This window comes from Lepisosteus platostomus, chromosome 7, assembly GCF_059453375.1.
Source record: "Lepisosteus platostomus isolate fLepPlt1 chromosome 7, fLepPlt1.hap1, whole genome shotgun sequence".
Classification (NCBI taxonomy): Eukaryota; Metazoa; Chordata; class Actinopteri; order Semionotiformes; family Lepisosteidae; genus Lepisosteus; species Lepisosteus platostomus.
The window spans coordinates 9,680,862-9,702,736 of record NC_142617.1 but is presented as its reverse complement, the minus strand read 5'-3'; the positions used below and the strand labels follow the sequence as shown (position 1 = coordinate 9,702,736).

The 21,875-nt window shown below is 41.0% G+C and overlaps 1 protein-coding gene across 1 annotated transcript in view; it reads left to right on the top strand.

Moving 5' to 3' along the window:
- Nucleotides 1-21,875, top strand: part of arhgef17 (Rho guanine nucleotide exchange factor (GEF) 17) — a 91,930-nt gene that overhangs the window by 53,823 nt on the left and 16,232 nt on the right. Inside the window, exons 2-5 of the mRNA XM_088639119.1 lie at nucleotides 11,798-11,875; nucleotides 14,098-14,280; nucleotides 19,710-19,826; nucleotides 20,847-20,939. Of these exons, the coding sequence (XP_088495245.1) occupies nucleotides 11,798-11,875; nucleotides 14,098-14,280; nucleotides 19,710-19,826; nucleotides 20,847-20,939 (471 nt within the window). The remainder of the gene's footprint in view (nucleotides 1-11,797; nucleotides 11,876-14,097; nucleotides 14,281-19,709; nucleotides 19,827-20,846; nucleotides 20,940-21,875) is intronic.

The window sequence follows — 21,875 nt, the reverse complement described above, 5'->3', positions numbered from 1 at the left end:
CATTACTATAATGTGCTGGCTCATAGTAATTAATTATGATTATGCCAAGGTGTCAGTTGGAAGTACCTAATTCAATATTCTGTGCTTACGTTATAGTTGCAATGTTCTCTAGGATTTGAGGCCCATTTGATAGGTGATCCTCACAGCTGAATGATGTTATCTTGGGACTGATTCTCGTCTAGTATTTATCCATTGCAATTACTTGTCAGAGGGGAGTTCTAAAACCCTATTCAAGGTGCATCAGTGTGCTCATTTTGGCCTTGAGTGTCACAGGCTTTGTGTTCACAGACCATTTAAAATAGGCAATACCACTTCTGTCAGCTTTCCTGCGTGCTGTGATGGTCTATTCTGCAAGTGTGTCTGCGTGTGTGTGCGAGTGTGCTCCTCAGTGACGCCGCTGCTCGTGCGCTGTGGAGATCTTTAAAGCGTTAACCCCGCAGTGCAGTGCTGGTGCCCGCTGCTTTGATTCAATCTGCTTGGAGATCTGCTATTGATTGGTTCAGCCTGCTGCCTGTTGGCTTGTGCCCGCTCCCTAGCTAGCTGCTTCTCATTATGTACTGAAGAGCAGAGCAGTGCATCACACAGGCTGTACACCTGGAAAAGAGGAGAAGGAGAGGGAGAGCGAGAAGCGACGGAGGGAGAAGAGTGAGGGACTGTCAGGCTCGGTGGATCACTCTGACGGGCAGGGAGGGCAGCCCAAGCCTTCACGTGGAGGGAGGGAGCCGGGCTTTTTATCGGATTTGGGGCTCTCCGGAGACTGTGGGGGTTCTTGTTTTTCTTTTTTCTTGGTGGCGGGGGGGGGGTGGGGGGACGATTTTCCAACGGGCACGCGTGACAGCAGAACGCCCGGCGCCCCGCATGCTGCAGATGGTAAGGACGCTCGCCCAGTTCACCATCGCACTGGAGGAGATGCGAGAGAATGGGGAGAGTGCAAGCGAAGACACTGGGGCCGGGGAGGAGGCGCTGGACAGGAGCGGCGCGGATGCCAACGGCGTCGGGGGCACGGGTTCCCCGCAGACCTCCAGCGAGGTACCCCTGCATGCGTCACTTTGTGCGGCTGTGTACGGGGCTCCTCTCCGCTTGATCCAGATTCCTCCGTCTGGATCAGCGTGTCCCAATTTGATCAATCTTAGATGTGCAGAGTTGAGGGGTGGACCCACTGGTTTTTGAAATTAAGGCAGTTTGCTCCTGCCTTTGTTCTTGGGTTGCAAGAATAATTGTGCTGTCACCGTCCTGTGTTACAATCTGTAGATTTTAAAGCATTTCCAAACAGCTGCGAATGAATCAGCCTTTTACGAATGCAGTCCTTGTCTGTGCTGTGCTGTGAATTATCTACGTCTCCTACGTGTAGTTTGCTCTTTCTAAAACTTATAATACCGTATTGCTATAATATTATAGCACATTATTTATAGCAACACGACTCATCTCCCTTCTATATCTGTATGACTTTTCAGTTCTCCCTCTCCCCCTTGTTTAGAAATTTTGAAATATGACTTAAGGTTGTCGTGTTAAATAAGAATCAATTGAAACTAAAGCAGTGTCCTTTATTAATTGCAAAGCAGATTAGATTACAGATTCTCTCATCTTCAGTGAGCTTCCACATCCTATCGGATCTCTTCTGCTGAACTCCTGCAGCCATCACGCTGAGTGTAGTGGGGTTTTTTTTGCCTGTGTTTCGCAATCTGTAAGACACGTTGCTCATGGGGTTTCTTGTTCTGTGCTATAAAGGCCAAACTAGATTACAGTGCAAATCTCATCAAATTACTGGCTGTAAAGAAGCTTTTTTTCCCTCATTTTCTCTGGCTGTTATTGGAGACTCTTGAAAAGGTCCTCAGTGTCTGTAAGCTCATTAATACTTGTGTTGCCTTTGCCTCATCTTGTGTCTCACTGACTTTTTATGTCTTGTGATATGAAGCAACAAGTGGTTTTATCTTTTGAGAAAATGTGGGGGAAAACGAGCTGGGCTCTAAATAGACATCTGTTTGTCATCCCTGACTACAGTATGTGAGAGACTGCACCAGCTTGAAAGTACAAAAGCGTGCCAAAGCTGATTTTATTTTTCATTACTTGGAGATCTTTTGAAAGTGTTTTACCCTTGACTTGGCATTATCCTCTTTAACTGAATTTGAAGTTTGCAAGTATCCTTGTAAAAATTGTTGTTAATAATTGTTAACGTTATGTGGAACAGTATTTCATTTGACTGAGGCATTTTCAAGGGGAATAAAGGTCCAAAGGATGCGAAAATATTTTGATCTATTTTTCAGCTTTAATGGTGATAACGATAAGTATTGAGACTCTCACTGCTATATAAAATTCAGCAAATTTAATGCTAATGTTAAAATCAACTGCAATCCTGAAGAATTTCCTTGTTTCCTTTTCAACTCTGTGATTGGCCAGGGTTAGGAAATCCATTCATTGATGTATGCAGCTAAGTTCAGGGAATCCCATGTCATTCTGTCGTCCAGTTTTTTATATTTTAACCTGCTGCATGTGGTGCTGTGGTGTTTCGTTGGATACATTGAATACTGCTGAATGTACCCCCTGTGACTTTTCCCACAGTGGATGGCCATTGATTCTGTAGCTCATAGGCAAGTAAAGGATGGGAAATGTGTGCATTGATTATTTTATTCCAGACCATGTGTTCAGCTCTTGTGAATCCTTAGCTATGTGCCCTTGCCTCTGGCTTGATTGCTTATGTAAGTCCAAAGAGATTTGTGCAGAAATTGTTCATAGGAGTGTCCCAGCTGTGGATGCTGTAAAGCACTAAATTGTGTTTTTCATTAGTATTTGGTGTGTACTTTACAATTTCTTAAAATCACACCACCCTCTACTTTCTGTGTAGAAGAGAGGGGCACATAGACATGTAATTGCCGCACATTTCTCAAGAGTGGATGTACTTAAAAGACATTTGTTGTGAAACCCCTGCACCCTGCAGTTAATGCCCTCTGCTGACTGATGGAGATGAGCCTGCAGTAGAAGACAGATGACAGGCTGAAATGCCAGGCAAATAGCTTCTGATCTATCATGTTTCCATGCCCATCTTGGGTTTTATTTGGGTGCTGTTGGAAGCATGCATTCTAGCAGAAATGAAATCAGGAATGTACACGAATGCCTTATCCACCTTAGTCCCGTGGCTTTTGTCTTTGTGTCGTGCATATAGACTCTTATTCAAGTTGGAGTCTTCTTTAAAGCCACCATTTTCTAGTCATACACCTAACTGGACATAAGTTGATTGGAACATCTTAACTGCTTTAGCTCTGTAGTGTTTTTTATAATGCGCATACCTTACCTTACATTGACAGGGCAATATTTCTGAATCCAGCTAACAAATGAATACTAAAATATAAAGTCTGAAGCTTTCTTAAAAGTAATGTACCCACACACAGAATTCAAATGGACTGTAATACATCCTTGTTGCGGGCTCTACATTCCCCATAATTTTGCGTTTATACCTTCTGTATTTAAAATCAAACCCCATGTCAAGAGACCACCATTGTGGTTTTCATGCTTTTTGTACAAAAAGAGAAGCTTTCCTTTTCAGTAGAAAAAACTGGCTTTTTAATAAAGCCACACAGTGTCATTTGGAACCAGGCCCTATTTCTGCAAGGAAGGCTGAGAAACCCCTGCCTGGAAAATCACTCTCTGTACAGGTGGTGGGTGGAAAGGTGTGCTTGTTTTTCATTATTGTCTAATTCAAGCTTACCCTGTAAGGAGGTACGTCTGCCTTGTCTAGTGGCAAGATAAAAGTAATCTGTACGCAAAAATACAAATACCTTTTGACTTGTTTAGTTAATAGCTTCACAAAAGTCCATTTATTTGTTTTATTTTGAATTGGCGAGAACAATAAAATCACATAACTTGTGGAAAGCTATCTGAAGGCCCAATATATTGCATTCTAGGTTTTGCATCTACTGTATAAATTATTGTCATTATAGGATCATGCGTTGCACTATTGTTTAAGACAAACCACTTTGAAATTATTTAATAAAAACATGATTTAAGAGCGTATAATCATTTTTAAATTCCTTAATTCAATTCCTGTCATACAGTTTGGATTTGAATAATTGAAGGAGCATATATCCATCTGCCTGTTTTCTCACCAATTCATCCGGTCCAAGGTCACGAGGGAGCAGGACTCTATCCCAGCAGACACAAGGCACAAGGCAGGATACAGCCTGGATGGGAAACTTGTCCATTCCAGGGCTCACACGGACACAAACACACACACTCATGCCAGGGCCAGTTCTCCCAGAAGCCAGTTAACCTACCAGCATGGCTTTTCACTAGGGGAGGAAACCAGAGCATCCAGAGGACACCCACATGAGCACAGTTAGATCATGCAAAGTCCACGCAGACAGCACCCCAGGTCCTGAATTGAACTCAGGGCTGCAGCTCTGCACGGCTGCAGTGCTAGACACAGCACTACCCTGCTGCTCTGCAAAGGGGTAGAGTGAAAATATAATATTCTGTGTGAAAGATTGTAGTTTCCGTGAATTTTTTTTTCTTATATAAGCGTCAGCCCACTTCTGCTAGAGGAAATAAAGCAAGTGTAAATGACATTAAACTAATGTACTTTACTACCCTTTACTTTAGTTCAATTGAATTTTGTGTTTGATCTTAGCTATTTCTGTGACTATAACCTTATCAACAAGGCGTATGGTGTGACGCTGCAGAGACCATCAAGCTCTTGCTCAGAATTTTGTGTATATCGGCAGTCAAGACCCAACACAGACACCCTGTTCCTCCACCAGGGTGCTGTAGAATGTTGTGGAGTCCTTGTGCCCCATTTAGGTTTCTGACAGAAGATGTCTGTGTTGATTTAGGAGAAAAGGCAGATTCTCATCTCTCAGCAGCTACGGTATACACTGTCTAGCCAGTAGGACTCTGCAGGCAGTGTGACTTTCCACAAGGAGTTGTGAAAAAACAAGTGTGGGAAAAAAGTTTTGTTGTTCTGCACTTATTCCTTTAAAGGCAGCCCAAAAACCAAGATTTTGAAACTGAAGGGCCACGCTCTGTTCTCACTGGGATGTAACATTAGCTTGAGTACCACTGTGTTAAAAGTACATACAGTAGGAAAGTCTTCATATGTGATAATGAGAATGATTGAGTGCATGAGTCTCATGTGTGCTCTGTATTCCCCTTGATTATGCACTTTAACATGCACCCCCATTTTGGCTCCTATGAACTTGCATTGTGTATATAAGTAATATTAATACTAGGAGGTATTTAGTGGGCATTGACGTTGATCTGGTGCAGTGGCTCTGTGGCTAAGGATCTGCACCTGTGGCTGGAATATGTGTATGGCCTATAACGTGATCTTATCTTATCTGTGCATCTATATTGGACAAAAGAATCTCATCGCTATGCATGAATGTTGTTAGAAATATTGTGCACTGTTTCTAACATGATATGTTTTGATCATGACTCACTGTGACTGTCGCATGAACACTAAATCACCTCATTAGTGACTGGGCACAAGCTACAAGGTGATTTTAACCTGTTGGATGTCAAACCTGGTGAAAATTGTGAAAGGGATACATGGAAAGGAATCGATGTGAGCTTCTCGTCAAGAGGATGTTGCCTTTGAGGCAGTAGGATGCTGGGGACATATCAATGATAATGACAATGATGTGTTGTATACAGGGGTTATACCTTACTACTGCACCAGCATTGGAATCAAATCAAATGTCAGAGGGTTGTGTTTAGACCAACGTGATGGGCTCCAGCGGGTGTGCTGCAGACCTGCAGAACGATATTCTTACTTGATTTTCTGCAACACTGTTGTGAGGAGGAGGTCAAAGTGTGATGGTCTTGGCAGTGGTGTCCAGTGGGGGAACTCTACTCCCAGTGATCGCTTAGAACCTGAATGCACAGCATCACATGGATGAAGGGACCAGAGCTGCTGCCATTCCTGGGGCCTCATCCTGATGCGATAACATTCCAGTAGGACTGCGCATGTCCTCGTGCCACTCTTTTACAGTAACTCTGGCGTTCTTCAGATGAGCCTGTGGCAGGTGACAGCGTGCTTGGCAGATGTGAGCCCCGTTGAGCATTTATCAGATGAGCTGAGAGGTTTTGTGAGATCTGGGGTTCAGGGACCAGTGAACAGGCACATGCTTGTCCCTGGGGACCGGGAGAGAACTGTTTCAAGACAGCATTTGCAACCCAATGAGAATCATGCCTTGTATTGCTTCTAGCACACACACAATATTGGCCACTGACTTTTGTAGTGGATCAATCTTGCTGACAACAAATGTTAATGGCCATAATGAATTTATTTAATTGGCTACTTACTTAAAATGTTTTGATAATCATTATGTAATGATATGTAGTATATAGGGGTTATACCTTAATTTTTTAGCTTATTTCCAGAAATACCAGTTACAGTAGTAAGGGTGTTATAAATTTGCATTTATTGTGGTATTGTAGAAAAAGCAACTGATTTAGAAAAAGCTCAATACGACTGCTTCATTAAAGAAGGAGTAATAAGACTCATCTGAGTTTAATATTTTTTCAGAATACCTTTAAGCAAGGACTTGAAACTGGGGAATGAAAAATTGAAACCATTTAATAATAAAAGAAGAAATTACAAGTCCCCAGCACAGTGGACAATCTAAAAAGCTTTGAAACTGGCATATTTTTTAATGAACCATTTTTATGTTTGGTTTTTAAAGTTATGCTGGAAGTGAATAAGACACGTGGTGATGAAGTTAAAATTAAGAAGTATACTGTAAAACCCCCCCTCTCAAGACAACCATGTGGAATGGGGCTGTGGTGAGTGGTTTGGTCCTGGGACCCACAAGTCTCAGAGGAGTGACGAATCAACGTGCAAGGGAATGATTGTGCTAAGGAAACCTGTTTATTTTGCAGTCAGTGAACTACGAAGGCCGCAGAGCCATGTCTTGGGGTCACATGTCGGTCTGGGAGATGCCTGCGTTCTAAGCATGAGGAATAATCACAAAGGCAAACAAGACCGTTTCCTGCTCTTGTGTTTGGGTTAGATGAGCTAGATACACAGGCCTGTGTAAATACAAGAATATGCCGCAGTAAGGAGTACGGACTTAGAAAAGCAGTATTCTTTTTCCCATGTTTGTGTGCTCACGTCACTAAAATATGGTCATGGGATGAGACCTAGATTTGACTTTACCTGTGAATCGACCTTTTCATACCGAACTCAGTTTTATGTTTGTGGCCTGTGAGTATGTGAAACCCTGGAAGACCTTTTACTTAGCTACATTATAGACTGTTGCAATGGCAGCAGTTCAACATCTTGCACAGAAGCCCTTACTCCCTAAAAAACAGGCACAAAATACAGCCTTTTTGATTTTTTGCTTTGATTCAACTACACACCGGGCATCATGATTACCTTTGGATAGTTGCTTTTAAAATTTGTACAATTCCTAAAAGACATGCATCATATACCAGTATTTTTACATCTGACATCTGTCAGTAATACTGTTAGATTAATATATGAGCATAACTAACCTCTCAAAGTAAATAGTGAATTCCCTGTATTAAAGAACTAAAAGGGACAGAAGATACATAGCTGATAGCCGAAATGTGACTCCTTTTTATCTCCCTTTGAAGTCCAGAAGGTGTCTCCCTGGCGCAGTTAAATCTTCTGCAGATAACCTTCACGACAGGTCAGTGTGAGTAACAGGTCAGAATAGAAATATGAATCAAAGAAAACAATACTGCCATTATTCAATACACCCTACGTGTGCAACATCTTAGCCAGGCCGAAATGTCTGAGGCTCCCGAGTCGTGAATTGAACATTGTACGTATTGAACCACTATAAAAAAAGGCAGCAAAGAAGAGCACTTCATCACGAGGTAGAGTAGCAGCAACAAGTGCTTGTTTCTCCTCTTGAGTCAATCCTCCATAATGCAATAAACATGTCATTCGTAACTTCTGACACTCAGTCATCAAAATCTGTCAGGGAAAAATAAGGAACGCACGCGGAGGCTAATTTTGGCTTTGTCAAAGAGCTGTTTCATTTTTCTGCCGTGGTCTCTGAAGAGGCAGAAGACTCAGCCGCAGAGTGGTTGGTAGCTCCAGACAGATTTGAATTCATGTTGTGATCTCTTCACACTTAAAGAGGATCTGAAACCTTTGATGCCATGCAATCGATAAAGTCTGAGATCAAAATAGAGTAGAACGTCAGCAAGCTGCGACAGTGTCTCCCCTTTCCTCCTGCCGCCTGCTGCTCTGTGGATTTCCAGGGCCTGGACTGCTCCCCAGCTGAGAACGTTGAGAGAAGAAAACATCTCATTCTGGATAGTTTTTTTTTTAGGATCCATAGAAAATGCCTTCCCACCTGAACAACAAGGGGGATGTTGTTTTTAAAGCTGTTAAATGTTTGTAAGGCACTGCGTGTGGATATCTGTAATTGTCACTCAAGTTTATAATTCATCTTATTATAAATGTGATCAGACAGGACTGGAATGACAAGATATATAAATATTTCAACATGACTTCATTACAATGTAAATGTTATATTTATGTATAACATATGTATTATATATAACGGATATTATGTATAACATTTGTGATGGCCTGTTTAGAGTGGGTTGAGACAGCTTTGTAACTTTGCTCACAAGTTTGATTCCATTTCTTGGCCCTCCTGTCAGCGTTATACATTATATAGGCTGTTGAGATTGTTTTTTGCTAGTTCATACAAACGAGTCAAAATGTTCTATTTTTCTATGATGACGTACTGTGCCTTTCGTAAACAAAGAATTCTGATTATATTAAATGTGGCAGAGCAAGTATTTTTCCCAAAGTAGTTTCTCACTTCTCTGGTGTTGTAGAGGGGCTGCTGGCTCATAATGTCCGCTGATGTATGTATGTATGTATAGCACTTTGAGATTCGTTTGGATGGAAAGCTCTGTAGAAATTGAAAGAATTTTCATTTTTTTGTGATTTCAGTTTCAAAAAAGCATTTAGAAAATGAATTCATATCTTGTCAGATGTACAATATATACAGGTAACAATAATTAACATTTGAAAAAGGGTTAACCTTCTATATATACAATAATACGTCTAAATCTTGACATAAAGTTAATGTAGTACAGACAAAAATAGTTTATCTTCTTACACTCTAATATAATAATAGGTAATAAGTAATGTTAAGTATTTGACCCAGGTCAGAATTACAAGTTTCTTCTTGGTGTTCAGTACATTATACATCTGTAACTATTTTCACATGTCATTCCATGTTAACAGAGGACAAAAGATACAATTTACAGTTCATATACATGCAGTATGCACTCCTGCATAGGAAATAGCAGAAATCTTATTTCAGACTACTAAATTACCAGTAATGATGATAATTCCATGCATTTATATAGCAACTTTTAGCCCAAAGGATCCTAAAACATTTCCATATAAGAGTTGGTTTGCTTTATCTACATTACCTCACTATTTGCAAAATAAGCTTGTAAGGTTATTTCAGCTGTTAGGAAAATAAGTTTAATTCTATTAGATTTGCACGTCAAGGACGAATGATTCATGAACCTGAAGGCTGGTAATATAAGGTCAATAAAGGATCTGCACACTATCTAGCAGGGAAAGCAGGTTTTACCAGGGGACTCTGTGCTGTGCTACCACAGCAAGGTCTTTCACTTTCTTGCTTGCTTTCTCGTTCTGAAATCTTTGGTTATCAAAGTGCTGAGCTCTTTCCCAGATCTCCTTCCTCCATCAGTCAATTGTCATAATCTCTCTGGAATTCAGAAACACAATCCGATAACTAAACACTTTTCCAGAATTCCAATTCAATAATTTCTTTTTTAAATCTCATTGCTGGCACTCAACCTACAGTATGTTTTCCTGGGACCTTTTAGGTCATATACACATGTTCACTATAGTTCCCTCTAATGATAGTCTGTCCAACACAGCTGTACAACAGATATTAAAGTAAATACAGGTACTTCCTTAAGCCTCTTAAGACTCTTGCAACTAAAAGCACAAGATGGAGAATTCAATTGTGAGTGTTTATGGTGATCAATTAGTGTGTTTCCTGTGGAAGCAAAATGGAATCCTGGAGTCACATGTTGCAACCATCAGTTTTCTCTTCAACAAAAGAAAAAGCAGTTATAAATTTGTCTCTGAAGCAAATGCTTTGTTATTGTGGTCTGAGGTTCCTAGGTACAGTATGTGAGGTAGTGTAGCACAAAAAAAAACATACCTTCTGCTTAAATCCCTATACAACATGTCTGGATGTAACCAATCGTATTCCTGTGCAAAGAGTCAAAGCTGGACTCATCTTCACTTAGTCTGTCTACTCTTACCCATAAGCTTCGGGAGTTTGGGTTTATTTACCACAATGAAGGATTATAGCTCACAATAGTCTATACATGAAATACAAAGAGGGGGAAAGCAGCTCGAATGCTCTGTTGTTCTTCTTTGCTGCTAAGGAGGTTCCAATGTATGAACGGTGTGCTTAAAGGCATGCTTTCATTAGCCTTTAAATCAAGGTGCTAAGACAGGATTGGGCAACATCTCAATATCTAAAACTCAGCATGAGAAAACATCTCCGAAGCAATGGGGGAAAGCACTGCTCTTTTGCATAGCCATTGTTCGGTAGAGGCTGGCCTGAGAGCACTGGAGCCAGATTCCATTTTGTTACCTCAAGACTGTACCAGGGCCAGTTTTTCATATCTGTAGGTCTTGGTGAGATAGTGTGGTGTTTCAGTAAGGTGGCAAGGAAAAGGAAAAAAGGCATCAGGCTGTGAAGTGTGTCGGGCCACTGAGACTGTCCTCAGACAGCCCTGCTGCTGCGATGCTGACGCACTGCGAAGCTACAGTATGAGCAGCAGGAGGGCCTGAGGCTGCGCTAGGCTAGCGCCCTGAGCCGCTGGATAAAGCCAAGGTTCTTACAGGCTGACAGTTTCCGGTGCTAATGTAAATACATTCCCAGCAAGTCTGACAGCAGTGTGATTTGCGCTGATGTCTGCAAGAGAATAGTGCGTCGGGCATCCTAGACCTTTCTTGATTGTTGCCAGAGGATAAACAGAAATGCGCACTCTGAAACAGGGAAGCATTAGATCTGTCGCGGAGTCTAAGTCATTCGATTAAGCTTGTTAGCCAGATTAAACTGATGCTTTTTTCCCCACCAGTTTCAATAGCATCTACCTAGAAAGAAGAAATCTGGGGGGTATATTGTCTTAAATGAGCATTCTAGCCTGTGTTGTGATGCCTTTGAGTTTAAGGATGTCCAGTGGGCTTCACTGTTCTGTTGATCTTACAACATTCTCCTTGTCCAGTTTAATCCCCATCATGCTTTCTTGGGGATACCTAACGAATCGGACGTTTTAGTTCAGTTTTTGGCTTATTACACTTAATTTAACATTTTTTGTATTATTTCAGTGAACGGTATGAAACAATCCAGATTTTTCCAGGCATTTTGTGCAAGGGTGCAGTTAAAAATCAAATAAAAATGTCTGAACAGAAAAGTAGACGGAAAGCAAATGCTTTTTCTTTTGTTTTTGCATTTTCCTAGCCACAGTAAGATCGTGATGTATGGTATTTTGAATATATTTTATGCCTGCATTTCTTTCAGATAAATTCTACAATCAAAATTTATTTCTCTGTTTAAACATTAATAAATGCTTTTTCAGGGAATTCTGTGTTCTGAAAATGCTTTTAAAGTGGGTAATATAAATCGTTTTTTGAACCTGAAAGACTTTGTTGACTCCTGTGATTGAAATATTGACATACATCCTTCTTTTTATCAAATGGAAAAAGCCTTACTGTAATTAACCTGCATTTCTGTTTTTCGCTGGTCTTTTTTTCCAGGATATGAGAAAGCATGTCATGATGACACTTCTAGACACCGAACAATCCTATGTGGAGTCACTTCGCACTTTAATACAGGTAAGGAGATTTCTGTCTATTTACCGAGACATCTAGTTCAGTGGTTTCCAGGTCTGTTCCCAGTTAGCCTCTTTCCTCCTGCTTTAGAGTTGTCTTCATCCATGGGCGGACAATTCCATTAATCAAAACATATAAAGCCATATATAGAGCTTGTCAGGCTCTTAATATCTATCTCCCTCCTCCAGAGTGCAAGCTATTTATGAATGAAATGGCTATGGGACTGCAGAGAAGAGCAAAAGTTAATGTGGTATTAAACAAACATTTCAGGCACACTTATCTCTTATGCGGCAAGACACTCAAAGGCAGGAACTGTTCATACATTAATATAACAAACCATTGTCCTGACTCTACCATCTGTTGGTGAATTGTGCAGTACATCTTCTGCGTTGGTCAGTCCCTGACATCATCTTCTTTGATATACAGTACAGCCTTTTGGGGGTGTTCCTTAACATGTGCAGCCGTAAAAAGGGGAAAAATGCTTCCGAAGACTGACATAATAACATTTATCATGATTTTTAATTCTGGCATTCAGTAGGATGAATGCTTCTGAATCAGGAAGAAATTGCTATAAAAATATTGAAAAGTTTAATCATTGTTGAGCACTGTCAACAGAGCTGTGTGCTCTTCCATTCTGCTTTCCTGTAATATTATCCGGAGCGAGGAGGCACATACCGTTGTCATGGCTACTGGACAAGAAGCATTATAAAGACTGCTGTTCTGACATCTGAGAATATTATTTCTGAAGACATAATCCAGGTTTATTCACATTTAAAAGAAGTGAGCAATATTTTATCAGTTTACCAGTTTTTATTTTACCATAGGTTAACCTGTCTTTGTCTTTAGCCTAAATGGTTTTCTAAAAATATTTTTTTCAAAATGACATTTTTCACTCAAGGCAAAAAATATTATACGAAGGTTTAAAAATAAAGACAAGGCTTTATGATTTTTTAACTAAGAGGTCAGACATTGTTGGTATAAAATTGTGATTGACAAAAGGGTGTTTGTCATCTATAAAGACATGTCAAACAAATGTGGCCAATGCAGTCGAAATGAAAAAAATAACCTAGACACTGATTCTCAAGATTCTCAAGTTTATGCCTTAAATATAGAACTGAAGTATAGAAATTCTCAACCATATAGATCAACCTGAGTATGTAAAAGTTTAAATCGCTATACCTGCCTATGGATGTGTCTGCCTACAGTAAGTGAAGCTGAATGATGGTTATTGACCCCTTAAAATAGGCTGCAATCTGTAGAAACGGTAAATATCCATTAACGTAGATCTCCCTGCCCTTCTTTCATGTGAGTCATGTTGGAGCTTCTTCCCACCCTCTTATTTTAAAAACTGACTGTCAGGCAAGAATGGGTTCCTGCTGTTCAGCTAGGAACGAAACCCCTGAAGAGCTCACTTTAGAAACAGGGCTTGTGTAGCTGTCAGACACTGCATCGTGTTCAGGAAGCTTTGAGGCTGGGGCAGAGGAACACTGCGTGAACAGTATGAGGCCTTGACGCTTATTTGTTATTTGTAGTTATTGCTGTTCTTTATTATTTATGTTTATTAATCACCTTTTTTCCCTGCTATGAAATCAGTTTGAATGGAATACCAGGCATGTTCTGGGATGGCTTGCCTGTCGTAAAAGGAAATTCCCTCAATCTCCCATAGCTTTTATTTGAGGTAGATACATCATTGTTTTTATTGTCAAAGCAGTATAGCGAATATGAAGACTAGAGGATATTTCCACATTATTGCTGCCAGACCAGCGCTGGTGGAACCAACCTTAAACAGAACAGAGCATTTAGCCTAAATGACTCATTTGCTTTGAGGACAAAAATAGCTTTTAATGATACAGACACCTGCTAATGTCGCAAATCGAAGCCCAAACTAGATTTTTTTCATTTAATTTGCTAGACCCTTGATTCCAGGTTGTTCCTTATCGTCTTAATAAATGAAAATGAAAGAAATGCTAAGATAGAAACGGGAAGAAAAGCTTCTTCTCTTACACGTCTCATTATTTTAAACTTGAGAAAAAGGAGTTTGTGAGCTGGGTGTTGTGAGTCCCACTGGGTTATAATGCTATGCCAAGATTGAAGTTCATACATTTTAAATTCATTTGGCAAATTAGTTCTTCACACTGTCCATCATTGAAACTTATTACTTGTACCCCACGTCACAACCCTCATGTGCTTTCTCCCTCTTTCTGTCTGTCCGTTTTATCCCACAGGGATACATGAAGCCTCTGAAGCAGCCGGAAAACTCATTCATCTGCGACCCTTCCCTGGTGGATGAGATGTTCTACCAGATTCCCGAGATCCTGGAGCACCATGAGCAGTTCCTAGAGCAGGTCCTGCTCTGTGTGCAGGACTGGCACGACAAGCAGAAAGTAGGCAGCCTGCTCATCGAATCGGTAAGCAGGCCACAGTGCCCAGCATCACTGCCATGCCCATGGTCCTCCTACATTGTTATTGGTTTGTATTCCTGATGGATAAAGGCATGGATTTTATGGCAGCGTTGCACGTTGTTTTCTGCACTCATAGGTCAAACAGGACTACTTCCAAAACTGTAATTCGACTTCATGTAATAAAAGGACAACTTTGCTGTGAACTGCGCGCATCGAGTTGTGTGCACAGTGTCTCCAGCCAGGCAAGGGCTTTTTCCAGCGCACAGTGTGGTCTAACAAGATGTCCCAAGTGAGACGTGTGCCACTCTTTCTGTAGCATAGTACCGGTTCAGAAAGGGAGTGAGGTGTTAACAGCTCAGGGAATGCAAATTCCAGACGGACGCATACTGGAAAATGCATCATCATGACAGGAGTCTTTTCAAAGTTAATTACCCATCATACTGTATGTCCAATTACCACAGGGCCTTAGAAGCTCACTCCCCCAAGCAGACTGGATGGGTCAGTGATAAATGGAATGGGTACTGGGGATGGAGCCACAGTATCTAAAATAGAACTTCGAGCTGTCAGTGTCTTGGGCGCATTGCAGCTTAAGTGCATCTTGTTATTTCTGGCAGTGGACTGTTTTATTTGAGTCAGAAGCTTAATGTGACAGTGCCTATACTATTGTCAACTGGCCCCTGGGAGGCCATGCCCTGGAATCCATTTAATGTGGTAACCCTTGCTTTCATGTACCTCTCACTGTCCTTGGACATCTCTCCATTCCCCTTTCTGTCTTTTTTGGTAAAACCCAGGCTACAGGAGTTACCCAAATGGATCTGGAGGCAGAGGAAATCTGATCATATTTCTGTTTCAGCACAGGTGTTTAACAATTCATTATATCCAGTATATTTCCTTTTGGATAAATGGGGCATTTTAAATCCTTGTAGGTTTTAGCTCATAGACCCTGTATAGACCTCGGGACCTTGGCATCCTAGATAATGAGCCTCTGTGACGGATATTAAACCTTTCTGAAATGAGGTTAATAAATGATCAGAAATATCCAAAACTGTTTTCAAGATTGCTAGTAAATATCATAAAGTTCCACCTAACTGTCCACAGAATAGAAGAAAGGTCTGTTACTGCCTGGTGTACAGAGGCTCTGATAGATAGTGTCTAGATCTGAATAGGAGTGAGTCATTGCTCCATGTGGTGCTTCTACCCCAGTAAGTTACAGAAGTCAGTGGCTTTCTTCCCCACTACACAAAACCTCCTCTTTGTTTGAAAATAAACTCTGGCACTCAAACAGTGGCTCTTCTCCCACGGATCAAAAATATTTCTTGCTTTGGTTTCTCCGTGTTTAGCATTGCATTGGAGACTAGGAACACAAATAAATATGCTTGAAGAAAAAAAAAATCTGTAAATAGTTTAGGTTGATAAGAGCAGAGAGGATTAATAAACATTTTTCATTTCAGTGCATTGAGATTTTGCGTTGCATGTTTTAATTTCGGCCTTGTTTTGGGAAGAGATTTATAATCTGATTTGTTGAGGAGCGTGTAGAGTACCCCAGTGCTCCTGTATGTCAAAGGAAAGTAGTGGGATGTTTAACAAGAACTCATGAATAAAAATCCCAGAGCCTCTTAGCATTTAGAATGAGTCCCAGGGCCGTGACGTGCCCGTCCAAATAAGGTTTTTAGCTATTGTTGTAAATGTCTTAGCACTTGAAGGTTTCTGGCTGTTTATTGGTTTTCCATTGTCCACCCTGGCATCCTCTCTATGGACATTGGGCAGCAGTTCATGTAGGGTCACCACAGGGATGACAGGATTGTCTGGAAAGGGTGAATTTCTAAAGAACTTCAGCCCTGGAGGCAATTCTGTTACCATTAGGATTCCTGCATCTTCCATACTCTGCAAACAGGGCTCTGGCAACCAAAGAATAATGGATAGCCTTCCACTCATAACATCCCAGAGGCCTGTTCTGGTGGACAAAGGCTGCAGCAGAGTGAGATCTTCAGCTGTGTTGGTCTCCATGCCATTGGGTCTTGCAGAAGTCGCTGTGTTCTCAAGAACAAAGCCATGCATATTCTTGTGTATGTTCTCTGACGTCCTTGGCAAGACAGCCATGTCTAGGAGCTCCTAGCCATGACCTGGCACAAAGGCAGCTGTCAAAAGTAGGTCGCCAAGCACTTGAGTTGAGGCGTAAGTGTGTTTTGGCAGCTGTACCCTTAGGATTTGCTGTACTCACTACTTCTGGGAGGGGCCAAGAAGAGGAACCCTTAAATACACTGTGCTTCTACACTCCTGACTGGATATCCGCATCCGGAAGCATCACCTTTTTAGCGGTAAAAAAAACACAAAAGAGAGTATTAAATACTCTTTGGAATATCGGGATCGTCCAACGTTAATTTCAGGTGTTGGCTTTTAGTTTTTTCCTTATTCAGTAACATTATCAATTCTTTATTCGGGGGCAGTGCGATGGCTCTGTGGCTAAGGATCTGCGCCTGTGGCTGCAAGGTTGCCGGTTCATATCCCGCAGCCAGCAGAGGAATCCTACTCCACTGGGCCCCTGAGCAAAGCCCTTAACCTCCGCTGCTCCAGGGGCGCCGTATAAATGGCTGACCCTGCGCTCTGACCCCAAGCTTCTCTCCCTGTCTGTGTGTCTCATGGAGACCACATTGAGGTATCCAAAAAGACAAATTTCTAATACAAGAAATTGTATATGGCCAATAAAGTGATCTGATCTTATCTGATATTATTATCTGATCTTATCTGATCTTATCAATTCTTTATCCCTACCATGCTGTTGTATTAACTCTTGATTAATTGTGTGAAAGTGTAAATGACAAGATAGTGTATTATTGTAATGATGTGCTACAACCTGAAGGCCACTGCGCCTCCATGACGAAGAGACAGGCACTGCTAGTACAGAAAACACAGCCCAGCCCAGAGTTCCAGAAATCATAGACAAGCTAGCAGGGTTGGAAACCCGGGAGTAGTGAGGAGAAAAGCCATGGAAATCTTGAATCACGGTCGGGAAAACTTAAAGGAGGTGGACATATAGCGAGCTTGAGAAAGAGCAAGCAGAGCGAGATCTCTAGCAGGGCAAGCAAGAGCTTGGCTGAGACAGCGGAGAACCCAATGATGGAGCCCTGAGCATGGGCTCAGTCAGGACTTAAATACAGGAGCAGATGAACACAGTTAACAAGTGATTACGTCGTTAATGAGCAGCAGGGGGGACTGATAAGCCCCAATTTCATGTACTGACAGCCCCAGTGGATGATTTGGACCACGTGGAGATGTGGCTGTTTTTGCTGGAGCAATATGTGGGTGTGAGCCGGTATTTTTTTTTTTCAAAAAAGATAGTCCTTTGGAACTGAATAATCAAAAGAATCCTTGAGACGTCAGACTTATCTGGGAGAAGGTTGACATTCTTTCAACATGAGCATCATTTTTCATCCATCTCTTTAAATGCAATTGCTTGTATAACTGCTGCTATTGTGAAAGGAACATTTAGATAGATTTAAAACCAATCGATTTTATCAGGTAACCAGTTCTGCCTGCCATTTTAGTACAGAAGCTTACTGAGATCCTTTTTTGTTGTGTGCAAATTACCTGTACTTGATATGTCATTACCAGACTGGTAATATCTAACACTTCATATTGCTTTAACAGCTCTGAATCAAACATGTGGCTTCTGCTTCAGATCAAATAAAAAACATTTATAATAGAACAGTTGCAAAGTTTCTGGCCCAAATTCTGTATGTTTCTTGTAGCATTGTTGGCATTCTTAGCTCAAGAGAAACTGTTTCCGATCAAGCTGAAGTTGACTTTTTATTTTTTCTTCAGCGGGCTTTTCTGTTTGCTTATATAAAGTCATGAAATGGAATGCGACCTTTTTAAATCGGCGTTTATGGTTTGATCTTTGAAATGTTGACGTAAGATTTCTGGCTCTGAAGAATCCCACCTCAGAGCTTGGTTATTTGTCGCCTTCTTGCAAGTGCTCCCAATGACGTGATCTTATGGCATCGGGGGCCTCGGGGAGCAACCTGAGCCCACCTTGAATGTTTTCTCCACTGCATGCCTGTGTTGACGTGCCAACATGATGGCACATAGCGACATCCTCACCTAGTCCTGCGATGAATTAACGGCTGAGAGGAAAACATATCATCATGAGTCATGAATCTGTGCTTTCCCGAAAGAATAAATACAGCTGTCGGTTGCTGTTTCATAATTACATTTACACTGTAGAGAGGGGTGAAGCTCTCCGAGGATGGGGGAAGTCTCTTAGAAGCTTTGTTCATTCATTAGATATCATTAATGGTTTTTTTCCATGTTTGAAGTGTTCATAGTTGTCGAATTGTTGCGGTGGGTATACACTCTGATGATGGTTGAGACTGGAGAGAATTCTGTGCATTTACATTTAAAAAAACTGTTCTGAAGCCTATGCATAGTAATGGCTATAAATAAAGACCATGTTTCATAATTTGCAGCGGGCAATATTTACCCTCTTTTCTTGGAGAGAATGAAAACCTTTCTTTATTGTGAAGTCATCAGAGCCTTTCACTTTTCTTAAAAGCTCCACTTAGAAAAAGCTTGAGCTTCTAAATTTGTCCAGGCACACAAATGAATTAAATGTTTCTGTTGTAGATGTACTTATACGGTAGGTAATAGAACAAATAGTGTTCTTCAGGCAACATGGAAGAAGATTATAGAGGATGAGGCCAGCAGATAATTCCCTCTTTATGGGGTAGTCAGGTGGAGATTATGTATTGAGAGCTATGATCCTTCATAAGGCAGGCTCAGTATCACTACTACTACCATGGCATGCTCATTACTGCTAATGGTTCAGACATGCTTTACTGTTACATTCTGTGCTGTGGTGTTGTAGGCAACTGAGGGGAATGTTTCTGATAGCCTACCACCTCACATTTGCATTCATGGGTCCACTCATGTCCTTAGAGGCAGGAATTGAGTTACCTTGAAAATCGCTACAAAAGTGTAGGCCCATTCACCCTGAATGTTGGAAGTGTGCAACATCAAAAGAGGTCGGGAGTATATCTGTTCTTCCAACACAACCTGAAGTTAGGTGTTATAATGTATATTCATTGTTCTGCCTCTTAAATCCTCCCTTAAGGTCAGTAATTAAAAGGAAAACATCTGAACGTGCATATGAGTCTGAGAACAGCACTTCTTTAAAAAAGCACAGTATTATTTCATGAAGTGTGTGGTGGAGAAAAGTCATTAATCGTTATCAAAAACGCATGTTCTTCTGTTATAGTTTTGAATAAATGTCATGTTTTACTCATAACATAAAAATGTAAGCACACATTCGTTATCAGACAGTGGTTTCGGTAGCTTGCTGACTGATAAAGCTTTTGTCAATGCACTGGAACTACTGCTGCTTACACCTCATTTAACTTGAATAAAGCTGTGTGGCTTGCTTGTCTTCTTCTGAACAGTTCTCCAAGGACATACTTGTGAATATTTATTCAGCATACATAGACAACTTTCTGAATGCCAAAGACGCCGTAAGAATAGCCAAGGAGGCCAAGCCTGCATTCCTCAAGTTCTTGGAGGTGAGTTGGGTTTACTTGTCCTTGGTCTGTGCCTTGATTGGTCATAGGCTTTTCACCACAGAGTAAAACAATCAGTGAAGGGTTCAGGTTTTTTTAAAAGGAAAATGACATCACCCGGGGCTTGCGTTGAGTTGAATATTGAAAGGAAGGTGCTGTCAGCAAGCAGTTTGGCATTAATCTTCATTATTTTAATGTGCGTAAAACGTACTGCCTTTTTTTTTTTTTTGCTTGTGAATGTTGATTGTGAACGGGTTGGAATGGAAAAAAATTTAAGTGCATACGAGGGCTGTTGCAGGTTGATATCTGGTTTTGCTTGAATATATTTTTCATTGTTCACTTTCAAAGTAGTGGTGACTTTGTTTGTATGTTGGTATTGGTACTGCAGAGCTGGATCTTGTCACTCTTTGATAGTAAATCCTTCCCAGCAAAACCATGAACCTGTTGAAACCTCTCTTCTTGATGCTAAATATTTGAAGTTTTCTTGACAATGATTCACTCACTATTTTTTCATCTTAACTAAGGAGTAATTGCACTCAAGTCATTTCTTAAATGTTCATAAAACCGTTAATCTGGTTGTAATATTCTGTTCATGTGTGTGCCACCTACTGGACATCATTGCAATAACATACACCATTGTGCAGTACACATTTCTTCATTTGCTGGATATTTTTATCTATAACCCACTCTCAAAATGTTAGGGTTGATTGCAAAGTAAGGGGATTATAATAGATTGCGGGCTTCAGATGACAGAGTTTCATGATAATCACAAGGTAAAAATAAATAAAATTACTACATTACTTCACCAAACATCTTTTTACCTATGTCTCTTTGTTCTTCTCCAAAGTCTTTGGAGAGGAGAAACACTGGAAAGCCAGCGGTTTGCCCTAATCAGTGGTTGGTTTGCCTTGTCAAGCAGTGTTTGACTCTGCTTTGAATATCGACTGGGGCTCTTAGTCACAGCGTGCCATAGAAACCACAAGTCCAGCTTTTCCTCTGTTGTTTTCTCTTTCCCATCGCCAGCAATGTACAAGGGAGAACAAGGAGAAACAAGCTCTGTCAGATCTGATGATCAAACCAGTCCAGAGGATCCCCCGCTACGAACTTCTTGTGAAGGTGAGTCCGCCTTACCCGATGGAGGACCAAGTTTGTCTTGCCAAAAGCAAAACAAACAATCTACGAGTCCCCCACTCCACACTTTTTTTTTCTCCAGCTATGCTTCTTATGAATCTTTTCACATAAATAATAACTACGAAAATGGTATGGCTCCTATAGACAGCTTCTGAGGAGATCTGTGGATTGATTTTTTTATTCTTTTGAAGACCTACTGAGGTTAAATCATTGTTGCCAGGAAAGATTGGTCTCTGACGTGCTGATCTGTGACACTGAAACATCTCAGAGGTGCTGGATCTCACTAGGTGCTGTAGTATACATAAGGCAGCTGTGTAGTCAGGGCAATCTGTCTCCTCTTGGTCCTTTCATTTTCTCTTGGGGAATGTCAACTGTGGTGCACATGAACTTGCTTGACTTGCAGCTTAGTCATCTGCAAACTATTCCTGTTTTCCTGGATTATGTCACCGGGCATTCACTCCTCGCATTGCATCTGGGATTAAGTGTGATGATTGCAGGGTAATCTAAAGTTACAAAAGATGATTGTGAACATGTGTGACCTATATTTCCTTTTTTGTGAAGAAAAATATTATGATCATTATGGATAGAAAGGGACATGTCTAGTGCAGCGGATAAGGAGCTTGTTTTATCCTTATTCCATCTTTGTACTGTACATTGCCTGTAGGTTTTGCCAGTAAAACAAGATGTAGGTATCTTGTGCCCTTAAGGTCGGCTGTTTTAATATTATGATAGCAACATGGGACAGAAAAAACAATGGATGGAGTATGAGCGAGTCGCTCAATCCTCATACGTGATGGTAACAGGGAAGTCAACTGAAGAGGCAGAAGCGCTTAGCTGTAATTCTTGGTGAAGTCTGTCATTGATTAGTTCAGAGGTTTTCTTTGTTTTCCACATCCGCTATAGATTACATTAACCACAGAG